General features: G+C 45.3%; 1 protein-coding gene across 2 annotated transcripts in view; it reads right to left on the minus strand.

Annotated features, from left to right (window-relative positions):
* Positions 1 to 14,206, minus strand: part of CAV1 (caveolin 1) — an 81,598-nt gene that overhangs the window by 47,512 nt on the left and 19,880 nt on the right. For both annotated transcript variants that reach the window (XM_040343774.1, XM_040343775.1), the window contains one exon: positions 1,088 to 1,252. In XM_040343774.1, the coding sequence (XP_040199708.1) occupies positions 1,088 to 1,252 (165 nt within the window). The remainder of the gene's footprint in view (positions 1 to 1,087; positions 1,253 to 14,206) is intronic.

The following is a 14,206-nucleotide window of genomic DNA, read 5'->3' on the forward strand; positions in this document are numbered from 1 at the left end:
TACATAGAAATAATAAATAGGATAGAGATAAATAAATATAAACAAATACATAGAGCAGAGATCTCCAAACTACGACCCTTCAGCTGCTGAAGAACTACACGTCCCATGAGGCATTGTAAAACTCTTACATTTACAGACATGACTAGGCATGATGGGAATTGTAGTTCCTGAACAACTGGAGGGCCATAGTTCGGAGACCCCTGACATAGAGTATGGAAGAAAAAAAAAACTGAAATGAATAAACAGGATAGAAATAAATACATAGAAGTAACAAACAGGATAGAAATAAATACATAGAAGTAACAAACAGCATAGAAATAAATACCTAGAAATAATAAACAGGATAAGCATAAACAAATAGAAATAAATACATAGAAATAATAAACTGAATAGAGATACATAAATGGAAATAAAGACATAGACGTAACATAACATAAACGTCACAGGTTGGACTTGATGGACTTTTTTTTCGACCTCACCAACTATGTAACTATATAGTAAACAGAATAGACATAAAGAAATAGGAAAGAATACAAAGAATATAAATAAATACATATACATAATAAACAGAATAGAGATAAAGGAATAGAAAAGAATACATAAAACAGAAACAAATACATATAAATAATAAACAGAATAGAGATAAAGAATTATAAATAAATACATATAAATAATAAACAGAATAGAGATAAAGAAATAGAAAAAAATACATAGAATATAACCAAATACATAGAAATAATAAACAAAATAGAGATAAAAAAAATAGAAAAGAATACATAGAATAAAAACAAATACATAGACATAATAAACAGAATAGAGATAAAGAATTAGAAAAGAATACATAGAATAAAAACAAATACATAGAAATAATAAACAGAATAGAGATAAAGAAATAGAAAAAAGAATACATAGAATATAAATAAATACATAGACATAATAAACTGAATAGAGATAAAGAAATAGAAAAGAATACATCGAATATAAATACATAGAAGAGATGAGTGGGTGGCATTCCCCAATGACAGCTGTCCTCAGGTGCTGTCACCATGTCCCCTCCTCCCCTCCCCCCTCCTCCTCCCTGGCTCACCTTGACCACATCATCATTGAGGTGTTTGGGGTCCCTGTTGACCAGGTCGATCTCCTTGGTGAGGACATCATGAGCTATCTTCTCGTTGTCGTCTCCCATGACTTTGTTGTTGGGTTTGTAGATGTTGCCTTGATGTCGGATGATGGGGGTCGTGTAGAGAACACCCTGGGGTGTAGAGAAGTGGAGAAGAAGAGAAGGGAAAAGGGCGATTTTTAGCAGTGTGTGACCATAGATGGGCAGAGCAGAGCAGAGCTGTCAGATGGAGCAGAAGAAAGTTGTCTAGCAGTGTACAAGTAAGGCTTGGTTTATAAGAGGAGCCCATGCACCACACCACACCCCTCTGTACCAGAGCACTCTTCTCTCCAGCAGGGGTCATCACATCGGGAATATTCCTCATTCCTCGGGGATTCCTCATCTCCCCCCACCCCCTCGCCCCCTCCCGGACAGGCAATCCCTGTCACACCCAGCCCGGGGCCATGGACAGCGAGGACTTTCCAGGACCACACCCGGCCGGAGGAGACCTCTGCTGTCCTCCACGTTGTCAGCGCTCCCTTCTCATCATCACATGTACTCTGTACATCGCTCTACACTCCATCGTCACATCGCAGCTCCTCATATACAGCGAGGAGTTCTCTGCTCCAGTCACAAGTTTTCTGCTTTGCAATGATACAGTGACATGATTGCACCCTCCGTGTGTAAACTCACAGCTTTCATCTCTACTTCCCGAATTCTCACATTTCTCTCCAAATGGAAAAGACAGCTTTTTTTTTTTATATATAGAAAATTACTCAGACCCTCCCAAACATAAATATTATATTTTTAAGCAGAGGCAGTATAGAAGGCAGTGATGGGTTTTAGCTTTTATATATATATATATATGCATATCAGCGTTTTTGTAAACTCCTGTTATTAGCATTTTTTTTATGGTTCTAAAAGCTAAACAGTGTTATCCTATAGGGGGTTATTTATGAAAGGCAAATCCACTACAAGTGCAAAGTGCATTTGAAATTGCACTGAAAGTACACTTGGAAGTGCAGTTGCTGTAGATCGAGGGGGACATGCAAGGAAAGTAAAAAAAACAGCATTTTAGCTTTCACATGATTGGATGATAAAACCAGCAGAGCTTCCCCTCATTTCAGATCTACCCCCCAGATTTACAGGAACTGCACTTCCAAGTGCAATTTCAGTGCAATTTCATGTGCACTTTGCACTTGTATAGGTAGATTCACAAAGAGTTAGGCCGACTTATCAGTAGATAAGCCGACCTAACTCTGAATCTACGCCGGCGTTTGTTTAAGTGTATTCTCTAACAGAGATACACTTAAACAAAGCTAAGATAGGCCGGCTTGCACCGTTCTATCTTAGCTTGCAATGTTTCTGTTGGCCGCTAGATGGCGCTTCCATTGCGGCCGGCGTAGATTATGTAAATGAGGGAATACGCCGATTCACGAACGTACGCCAGGCCTACGCCGTCGATTAACGTCGTTTCCGTAAGGCCTTAGGCGGCCTAAAGTTATTCCACCTATGAGGTGGAATAACAATGTTAAAGTATGGCCGCCGTTCCCGCCGCAAGGTTCGAACTTTTTACGTCGTTTGCGTAAGTCGTCCGTGAATCGGGATTTACGTTGTTTACGTCCGCGTCGAAATCAATAGGCCCGTACGGCATACTTAGCCGCAATGCGCACTGGGAAATGTAGTCGCCCGGCGCATGCGCAGTGTCAAAAAACGTCAAAAAACATGAGGTCAAGCCTCATTTCCATACAACACGCCCCCCTCCAAGTCATTTGAATTAGGCGCCCTTACGCCCGCTCGTTTTAGGCTACACCGCCGTAGATTAGCAGGTAAGTAGTTTGTGAATCACTACTAGCCTAACTAATTTACGGCGGTGTAGCCTAAAAAAGCTAGGCTAGGCCGCCCTAAAGTTAGGCCAATCTACGTGAATCTACCTAGTAGTTTTCACTTGTAGTGCAAAGTGGATTTGCCTTTCGTAAATAACCCCCATGTATCCATGCTATTAGCTATTCAGCATTTAGGAGCAGAAAAAAAAAGTTTTTGTAGAGTTTCTTGGAGTGTTTTTCCAGCAGAAATGCTCCTAAACACTGCTAAATGCTCTTAAAGGGGAGTTCCAGCCTTTTTTTATGTTTATTAAAAGTCAGGAGCTACAAAAAGCGTAGCTGCTGGCTTTTAATAAACATACACTTACCTGTTCCACGGTCCAGCGACGTGCCGCCGGGAGCTTCGTTCCAGGTCCCCCCTTCACCGCTGGCGCCTCCATTGTAACTGTGGGCACCCGGCCGTGACAGCTTTCGGCTTCACTGCCGGGCACTCACTGCGCATGTGCAAACAGCGCAGAGCTCACTGAGTGGACAGGCGATCGCCTGGGACCTGTCACGTGTCCCAGGTGATTGCCTACAGGGAGGGGCCGCTAAAAGGCGATATGACGTATCGCCTTAGTGGTCCCTGGGTGGAAGGAGGAAGTGGGACAAAAATGCAATAAAACTATCTCCTATTTTGTAAACGCTATAAATTTTGCGCAAACCAACCGAGAAACGCTTATTGCAGTTTTTTTTTTACCAAAAATAGGTAGAAGAATACGTATCGGCCTAAACTGAGGAAAAAATATTTTTTTTATATCTTTTTGGGGGATATTTTTTATAGCAAAAAGTAAAAAATATTGTTTTTTTTTCAAAATTGTCGCTCTATTTTTGTTTATAGCGCAAAAAATAAAAACCGCAGAGGTGATGAAATACCACCAAAAGAAAGCTCTATTTGTAGGAAAAAAAAGGACGCCAATTTTGTTTGGGAGCCACATTGCACAACCGCGCAATTGTCAGTTAAAGCGACGCAGTGCCGAATCGCAAAAACTGGCCAGGTCCATTACCTGCATAAAGGTTCGGGTCTTAAGTGGTTAAAAACCCTTTTCCCCTCCATTTTTTTTTTATATAAAGGTACTGCAAAAATGCTAATAAATCGCTAACGCTCCTAAATGCACCTAAAACGCTACTACAAAAAGCAATTTTTATCCAGTGTTTTTTTCCAGCATTTTTTTTAAGCATAAAGTCTTAAAAATAACAAACATGTTATACTTACCTGCTCTGTGTAGTGGTTTTTCACAGAGCAGCCCAGATTCTCCTCTTCTTGGGTCCCTCTTCTCTGCTCCTGGCCCCTCCCTCCTGTTGAGTGCCCCCACAGCAAGCAACTTGCTATGGGGACACCCAACCCGAGCCACAGTTCTCTGTGTCCATTCAGACACGGACCTGCACCCCGCCCCGCCCCCTTTCTCTCCTCATTGGCTCACTGACTTTGGTTGACAGCTGCGGGAGCCAATGGTGCCACGTTCCTGTCTCAGCCAGTGAGGAGTGGAGTCCCAAATGGCCGAAGCCAATGCACTCTAGATGGGGCTCAGGTAAGTATTAGGGGGGCTGCTGCACACAGAAGGCTTTTAATCTTAAAGAGGTTGTAAAGGTGCATTCTATGCATTAAGGTGAAAAAACATCCGAATATTAGCAGCCCCCCAACCCCCCGTTTACTTACCTGAGCCCTCGAAAGTCCTGCGTCATAAACGCACGGCTTGTCGGCTCATTCATTGGATGATTGATAGCAGCGTAGCCATTGGCTCCTGCTGCTGTCAATCAAATCAATGATGAGGCTCACCGGGGGCTATAGCTATATAACTATATCACGAGAACGCGCCCGCAAGCTAACCCCCTTGGGAGAGCGCCTCCCAGAACGGAGGTTAGCTGATGCAGGGAGGAGCCGAGACAGCCGCCGAGGGACCCCAGAAGATGTGGATCGGATCCACTCTGTGCAAAACAAGCGGCACAGTGGAGGTACGTATGATATGTTTGTTATTTTATTTTTTTTAAAAGGAATCTTTACAACCCCTTTAATGCATAGAATGCATAAAGATAAAAAAATATTCACTGGATCAACTTTACCTATAAATGTTAGTATGCAGTTATATTATGTGCATTTAGGAAAGAATCCAGGTCTTTTTAAAGCAATCTACTGAGCTGGCCAAAACCAGCTCTTGAGGGAGTCTATTTCACATTTTCAGAGCTCTTACTGCGAAGAAACCGTTCCGTATTTGGAGATTGAATCTATTTTCCTCCCCTTTTTAACATAACAGATGATGTTATGCCAAGTAAATAGATACCTAACATGCAGGGCCATTTGAAGGAATTTGGGGGCCCCAGGTAAAATGGCAAAATGGGGGTCCCCAAGCACCACCCCCCCCCCGCACGCAAAGCCTACGTTAGAGCTACACTCATTTTTTACACCCATGTTCTTACTCCTCCCCCCCTCTCTAGTCCCTATGTTTTTCTATTCTCACCTCCCCTTCTTCTCTGTAGGCTGCTGCTGTAGCATGGCCGAGCTCCTCTTCCTCCTGTCAGTCCGGTGTTCTATCACTACGGGTCCCCTATCAGATAGTGCCCAGGCCGTAGCGGGTACCGCGCGGTACAGGAGATTCAGTTTCCTGTGTTCCCGGTAGGACTGAAAGAAAGTGAGCACTTAGTGTGCACTTCCTGTGAGTCCGGCCGGGAACAGGAAACTAAATCTCCTGTACCACGCGCGGTACCTGGCCAGACTGACAGGACTCCAGGAGGAAGGAAGAGGAGCTTGGCCACGCTACAGCCTGGGAAGGGGAAGTTGGGGGCCCCAGGCCAGCTCGGGGGCCCCAAGCAATTGTTTGTTTTGCCTGTCCTGTAGCGACGGGCCTGCTAACATGTTATGCTTTAGAATTGCGTGTGCCTGTGGGACAGCACCAAACTGTAGTACATAAAAATCTTTATAGATGACACTTTAAAAACCTTTACAGGCAGAGGCGGCTCTTTAATTAGGCAAATTAGGTGGTCGCCTTAGGCCTCGCATTCACAGGGGCCTCGCGGCCACCTAATTTGCCTCTGCTAAATCACTGTGTGATAGATCCATGCAACTTTCTGCAGCCATTTTTATTTGCTTGAATTTTTTTTACCTATTATGGCCATGGTGGGGCCCCCGTGTCTAAGCTTTGCTTAAGGCCTCACAAAGCCTAGAGCCGCCTCTGTTTACAGGTTACCAGTTTAGAGTTACACAGGAGGTCTGGCACTAGAATTATTGCTCTCACTCTGACGCTTGAGGCAATACCTCACATGTGGGAAACAGAATCAAAACAATCCATCCACATCAAACAGCCACAGATACACTGGATGCCATAAACGCAGCCCTGCTACAGTCAGCCGATTTAGTAGCACCGAAACGCAAAGCCTGCATCCGAAAAAGAAAGTCTGGCTGGTTCAACAACCAGCTGTCGCTTCTGAAGCAAGAGCGCAGAAGGGCAGAAGCCGCCTGGAAAAGAAGCCCTGCAGAGGATAACCTCATCATCTACAAGGCAATAACAACACGATATCATAAAGAAATCTTCAAAGCCAAGAAACATCATTTTTCTATGGCGATTAACAGCGCCCTAAACCGCCCCCGCGAACTCTTCAAGATGGTCACCCAGACCATGAATCCAGGATGTCTTGAAGTCCCCAACTCAGACACCCAAGAGTTCTGTAATGAACTATCGGATTTCTTCATCAACAAAATTGAAAGAATCCGGGAAAGCATCTTGCAAAACAATACCCCCCTCAACCCCACCGTCAATCAACCACAAAACACCCACAGAAACGCTCTACAATCAACAAAGTTCACTCTGGAACCGATCTCCATCGATACCACAAAAAATATCATTGGTGCTTTGCGGAACAGCACATTGCCCAATGATATCATCCCCACCAAACTGCTGAAGGAATGTGCCGACATCCTGGCACCACCCATCACACAGCTTATAAACCAGTCATTTAAAGTGGTTGTAAACCCACTATTTGGACTTTTACCTACAGGTAAGCCTATAACAAGGCTTACCTGTAGGTAAGGAGAATATCTCCTAAACCTGCACGGTTTAGGAGATATTCCCCCCGCAATGCGGGCGGCGCATGCGCAGGGGGGAATCCACGGCTGAAGGACCGGCATCCGCCGGACCCTGCCGATTTTAAATCTCCCGCGCGCACGCGCGGGAGTGACGTCATCGCCGCTCCAGCCAATCACAGCGCTGGAGCGGCGATACCCGGAAGACACGCCGGAGCAAGATGACATCCTGCTCGGCGTGGACCAGGTAAGTGGTACACACCTCGTTCCGAGGTAAGTATTTCATAATAGGCTAGTATGCGGTGCATACTAGCCTATTATGCCTTTTGCATTGCAGGTTTGGGGGAAAAAAAAAAAGTTTATGCGGTTTACAGTGCCATCCCTGTTGAAAGAGGGCACAATCCAGCCCATCTTGAAAAAACCTAACCTGGATCCCAAGGACCCAACTCACCGCCGTCCCATAACAGGCCAAAATGTTCTCTCCAAGATAATGAAGAAAGTAGTGGTACAACAGCTGCAACAGCATCTAGATACCCACAATCTACTGGATCCATTACAATCAGGCTTCCGTCCCGGACACGGAACAGAAACGGCCTTACTCAAAATATGGGATGATGCCCTTGAGGCCGCAGACGAAGGAGAATCTTGTCTCCTGGTTCTGCTGGACCTAAGCGCAGCCTTTGACACGGTAGACCACAAACTGTTACTGATGCGACTAGCCAAGGTAGCAGAAGTCGCAGAAGGTGATTTACCATGGTTTTCTTCCTTTCTTGAAAACCGATCACAAACAGTTAAATTGGGTTCTTTCACGTCGGAAAAGCGCACGGTGTCATGTGGAGTCCCCCAAGGATCCCCCCTGTCACCGGTGCTTTTCAACATCTATCTTCGCCCTCTCTTTGATATTATCAGTAGCCAAGAACTACTCTATCACTCTTATGCAGACGATACGCAACTGTATTTTCGCATCTGCAACAAAAAGGATCATCATCCCAGTTTAGAGAAATGTCTCTCTTTGATAGAAAACTGGATGACAAAGAGTTATCTTAAACTCAACAGTTCAAAAACAGAACTCCTTATGTTTCACGCCAGCCGAAAGAGTCAACTGGCAACAACCTGGACACCCCCGCCCATTCTGGGCCAAATCATCACCCTTAGCTCCAAAGTCAAAAGTCTCGGGGTCATCTTCGACACCTTCATGACAATGGACGCACAAATAGGGTCAGTAGTCAGCGGAGCGCACCATCTATTGCGCCTACTACGCAGACTTATTCCATTTATCCCCAAAGAAGACGTAGCAGTCGTGGTGGGAACTATCGTGAATTCCAGACTGGACTATGCTAACGCCCTGTACCTCGGACTCCCAAAGTACCAAATCTCCCGTCTGCAAGTCGTTCAGAATACGGCCGCCAGACTGGTGACTGGGGGAAAAAAATGGGAATCAATCTCACCTTCACTGAGAACCCTTCACTGGCTGCCAGTAAAAGACAGAATTGCATTTAAAGCACTCTGCCTGACACATAAGTGCATCCATGGGAAGGCTCCGCAATATCTTTGCGACAAGATAGAACCTCACAATTCGAATTGCGTTCTGCGATCCACCGACCAAAATCTGGTCAGGGTACCAAAAACCAAATACAAGTCCAAAGGAGAAAGAAGGTTTGCTTTTCAGGGTCCTAGACTATGGAACGCTTTACCAACCAGCATTCGGTTGGAGGAAAACCACCTGACTTTCAGAAGACAGATCAAAACTCTGCTCTTTTGATGTCATGAGACACGAACAACTAGCGCCCAGAAGCGATTCAGTTCGCATGCGCCGCGCTTTATAAGTTTTTCATTCATTCATTCATTCATTCATTCATTCATTCATGTGTGGTGCAAACACCGTTCACATATGCATGTGGAACTTGCGTATGCATTTGCACGCATAGGCCTAGAGGGCGGGGCGAGGGCACTTTTAATTTATTTAAATTGTATAATTTTTTTTTAAACGTTTTACACCTTTTAATTTTTCTTAGCACTTTTATTGTTTTCACAAGGGATGGACAACATCCCTTAACGGCTTCCCGGCCGCCGGCCGTCATTTTGACGTCCTCGGGTTTGAGCAGTGATATCTGAATGATGCGTGCAGTTACAGACATCATTCAGATATCTTTCACCTGGCGATTCCCTACACCATAAGAACCATCATAGCAGCTGTTCAGCCACTTGATTGTTCTTACGGGCGTTGAGACGGGACGTCCCCCCTCCCGCCGACCTTGTGGCTTGCCGCTGCCATCGGCGAACCGGAGAAGGAATCCGCCAGCCCCGGATCCCGCCCATAGAGATTTCCGGCAGACCAGATGTCCCAGATGTCACCAGCACTATCATCATCTGGGCTGTTTTTTTGCCGGTCTTTGGGTGCCCATCATCTTGAGTGTGGGAAGGCAGCTGTGACTTTCTACTGGCTCACATCTGGCTCCACACTGTACATGCACCAGTAATGCTTCTGAATGGAGCTGCAGCATCCAGGACCTATGACGTTTCCTAGGAGGTTCTGGGCAGGGAGAGAGGGTGCCGAACTTCCGTTCGGATCTCCTAGGCAATACAAGTGGGAGCGGGGTAACTATCAAAACTAGGTACCCACTCCCTGAATTTTTTTTTTTTCTATTAATGGTGGAGATAGGGGGAGGAGTAAAATAAGTGAACTTACGGTTTTATGTGAGGTTCTGCTTTAGGTTGGCTTTAGAAAGTCCTTATTTTAAATTCAACTAGCAGTAGGGTTGCCATCTGTCCAGAATTCACCTGAACAGTCTGGGTTTTCAACCATGTGTCCAGTTTTCAGTCTGCCTGAAAACCGGTCACATTATTAATACCATACTGTGGCTTTCTAAGATAGCCGGAGAGAGAATTGGGTATTCTCCTCCCTCCAGCTTACAGGAGGCAATAGAGAGCCGGCACAGCTCAGTGTCAGTGCAGGAATGCAGGGGAGTAAAGACTGGAGAGAGGAAGGAGTGGTGTGTTGTTTCCAGTTTTTGATTTGTGAGTACAGGGGGGAGGGGACAACATTGATGCGTGGAGGGACACCTGGGGGCACCTGATGTAAGGGGGACTCTGATGGGGGCGCCGATCTAGGGGGGACACTGATGGTGGCACCTAATGTAAGGAGGAACACTGATGATTCACCTGGTGTAAGGGGGAGTCTGATGTGGCACCTGATGTAAAGAGGGACACTAATGTGGCACCTGATGTAACAAGGGACTCTAATGGGGCACCTTATGTAAGAGGGGCGCTAATGTGGCACCTGATGTAAGAAGGTACTCTGATGGAGAGACTAGCTGTAAAGGGGACTCTGATGTGGCACTTGATCATGTAAGAGGGGACTCTGATGTGGAACATAATGTAAGAGGGGACTCTGATGGGGCACCTGATGTAAGGGGGATTCTGATGGGGTTCCTGATCTGAGGAGGGACTCTGATGGGGAACTTGATGTAAGAGGGACTCTCATGGGGCACCTGATGTAAGGGGGGACTCTGATAGGGGCATCTGATGCAGGGGGCACTCTGATGGGGACACCTGACATAAGAAGGGACCAGCTTTAAGCAGGGCTTTGATAGAAGCACCTGATATAAGGAGGGACCCTGATGGAGACACCAGCTGTAAGCGGGTCTCTGATAGGGGCACCTGATGTAAGGAGGATTCCGATGGGGACAGCTAGGGTTGCCACCTTTGTTTTTTATTTGTTTTGCATACTACAAAAAAAATGTTGCATGCCAGTAAAGTGTTTGAGTTTGGCTTTAATAAAAGGTGGCTACTCTAACTAGCAGGTTGAACAAAAATAGATAATGATGAACAGATTCCTCCTTCCCCTAAGTGAGGTGGCTGGAGGAATCCCCTCTTCCCCCCACCAGGACAGCGGGGTCCTGTACTGTCAGAATACATTGATAAACAGCTACCGATTGACAAAAGATTTCCAACCCTTCTAACAATCAACTACTTCTGAACAGGGATGGCCACCCACTAATCAAAATTGAGTCAGTCCTTGCCGAACTGGCCAATATTCAATCTATCTATGGCCATCTTTACTGAATATGTCGTTCACCTTATGAGAATATAAGTTCACCTTTTAAGAATAAATAATGAATCCATATATTTTTGCAGAAAAAATGTGTATTTATTAATGTTTCCTGCAGGAACCTGCAAATCGTACCCGTGATCAGCAGATTAGGGATACAATGTCAGGATCCTGCAGACAAGTCCTGCAGCTTTCAGCTCGTACCTCCAATACAGGCTGACTATTTACAAGCTGCAAGGCATGTGAATGAACTACAAGAGTGATCATCAGCAAATTATTAATTATGACAGTGAGTATGGGGAGAAAATCCACAGCCTGTTGTCACACTGAGGCAGGGAGCTGGGGGAGAGGCTGCAGGAGCTCAAACAGGTAGAATGCTACACCCTAAATACGGGTGGAACATGTAACATGTTCTAAAACGGGAACTTAACCTTTAGCCCGGGTTCACACTGCCCCCGACTTCAAAGTCATGCCACTTCCGCGCAACTTTGAAATAGGACACTAGCACGACTTTGGCACAACTTGCATGGGACTTCATTAACAGAAGTCAATGCAAGTCGTACCAAAGTCAGACCAAAAGTAGTGCTGGAACCTTTTTCTAATTTGGAGTCGCAAAGTCGCACCGTTTAGAACAGTTCCATTGCACAGAATGGGGTCCAACTGGGGTCTGACTTCTGATGCGACAAGTGCTCCAAAGTCAGAGCGATTGTCCCATCAGTGTGAACCGGGCCTTAGAGCTGAATTCCAGGTACGGCAGTAATTTGGTTACATTGCTCCAAGCTTGGACTAATGTAAATATATATGTGTCACACCTGTGGGATCTCTGGGGAAGCTGGAAAAAACGATTGTGATTGCGGTTAGCTTCCACAATACATGCCGGGCTGTTGCTCTTGTGCATTGTGAATAAAGGAGGCCCACTGTTTGGCACAGGCTCTATTCTGGGAATTCTTTGCATTCCCTTATAGAATGCAAAGCATTTTCTGATTGGACAAGGTGGATAAGCAGAGCGGTGATGTCACAATTTCTACCTCATCAGAGAACACTTTGCATTCTCTTAATTAGGGTTGTCCCGATACCACTTTTTTAGGACCGAGTACAAGTACCGATACTTTTTTTCAAGTAGTCGCCGATACCGAATACCAATACTTTTTTTTAAATGTCATGTGACAGTTTTCAAACCACAATACAGACTAAGGATATTTTCTTTAGAATTATGAAGAACTCTAACTCAAGACATTATAAAAGAATAAAAATGAGTAAAAATGAATAAAAATGTTTTGTTTGCTTGTCACGCAGTAGTAAAAAACTCAAAGAATTATCATAGAACATGTTGATAAATACAAAAAAAGTATTCTATTCAGGCATCGGGAGCATTTGCGCGAGTACAAGTACTCCCGCAAATACTCGGTATCGGTCCCGATACCGATACTAGTATCGGTATCTGGACAACCCTACTCTTAATGAATGCAAAGCATTTTCTGATTGGACAAGGTGGATAAGCTTGGCGGTGATGTCACAATTTCCACCTCATCAGAGAACACTTTGCATTCACTGAGAAACTGGAAAATGTTCTGAGAATGATGCTCGTGCAAAGTGAGGGACCTCCTGTGTAGAGTTCGGTACGGACTTTGGGTTTTTCCCGAACCCGGACCCAAACCCGAATAATTGGAAAAAGTTTGGGTCCGGGTTCGGAGTTCGGGAAAAAAAAATGCGCGGAGGTCCCCGCAAATTCAATAACCAGACCCTTTAGGTCTGGTATGGATATTAAGGGGAACCCTGCCGTCAATTTAAAAAAAAAAAATGACGTGCGGTTCCCCCTAAATATCCATAACCAGACCCGTTATCCGAGCACGTTGACCTGGCCGGCCGCAGAAAAGAGTGCAGCCCCCCCCTCTCCGCACCCGTCGCTGGCCCGCATACCCCCACAACCACCAGGCAAGGGTTGTGGGGATGAGACCCTTGTCCCCATCAACATGGGGACAAGGTGCTTTGGGGGGCACCACAAAGCACCCTCCCAATGTTGAGGGCATGTGGCCTGGTGCAGTTCAGGAAAGGGGGGGCACACTCTGTCCCCCACCTCTTTTCTGCGGCCGGCCAGGTCAAGGTGCTCGGATAACGGGTCTGGTTATGGATATTTAGGGGGAACCGCACATAATTTTTTTTTTTAATTGACGGCGGAGTTCCCCTTAATATCCATACCAGACCTAAAGGGTCTGGTTATTGAATTTGCGGGGACCTCTGCGCATTTTTTTTTCTAAAAGTCAGTGTCCCATTGAATATGTCCCGTGTCCCATTGGGGAGATTGCCCTTCGCTTCCTGTCCTCTAGCCACAAGAGGAAGTGAGAGGAAATTTCTCCAAAGTGATAGAATCTCTGTTTCTCACCAGAACTGGTACCCCCATTGTAATTTTTACCCACTATTCCCGCTCTGGTAACAAACCATAATTTGGGGTTTTCTTTCACTTTTACGCTTAATGATAATGGTATACAGGAACCACAAAAGAGTGGCAGAGGCTCAGACAGTAATGAAAACCCGACAGGTGTTCTAATACCTCTTCACTCCATCCAAAACTAAAAATAGATTTGCCTTTAGCTGTGCTATGGTGGCACTCGTAGGAGAGGAGGAGCCGAGAGTGCCGGCGAGGGACCCCAGAAGAGGAAGTAAGGTGCCGCTCTGTGCAATAGCATTGCACAGAGCAGGTAAGTATACCATGGTTATTATTTTAGGAAAAATATATCTTGCACAGTTGCTTTCACTCCCAAAGCACCCTGTGAATGAGCCCTATAGAAGTTATCACATCCCCTGCAGGACACAGATAAAACATATTTTCCATGCATCAGTACAATGTTGCTATTTACTGAATTCTAAGTAAACCTACATAGGGACTGCTACCTCCTGAAAATGCTGGTTGCTTGGCTCTTGTGCAGGATAATTGACTGTACTTTGTGAGTCATTGATGTTTAATAATCACACAGTCAGAAGGGTCAGAGTGAAGTCAGTCCTTGTCTGCATACTTGTTCTGACAGAAAGTGAGGAATCGAGAGAATGAGAAGTTAACAATGGCAACATTCCCTAGTGCTTTTTCTTTTTGTCAAAGGACTCATTCACATGAGTGACCAGGGATAGTAAAAGCAGGTGGTTGAGCCATGGTTTTATCAACCTTAACCACCCTGTAC

The sequence above is a fragment of the Rana temporaria genome, chromosome 3 (genome assembly GCF_905171775.1).
Source record: "Rana temporaria chromosome 3, aRanTem1.1, whole genome shotgun sequence".
NCBI lineage: Eukaryota > Metazoa > Chordata > Amphibia > Anura > Ranidae > Rana > Rana temporaria.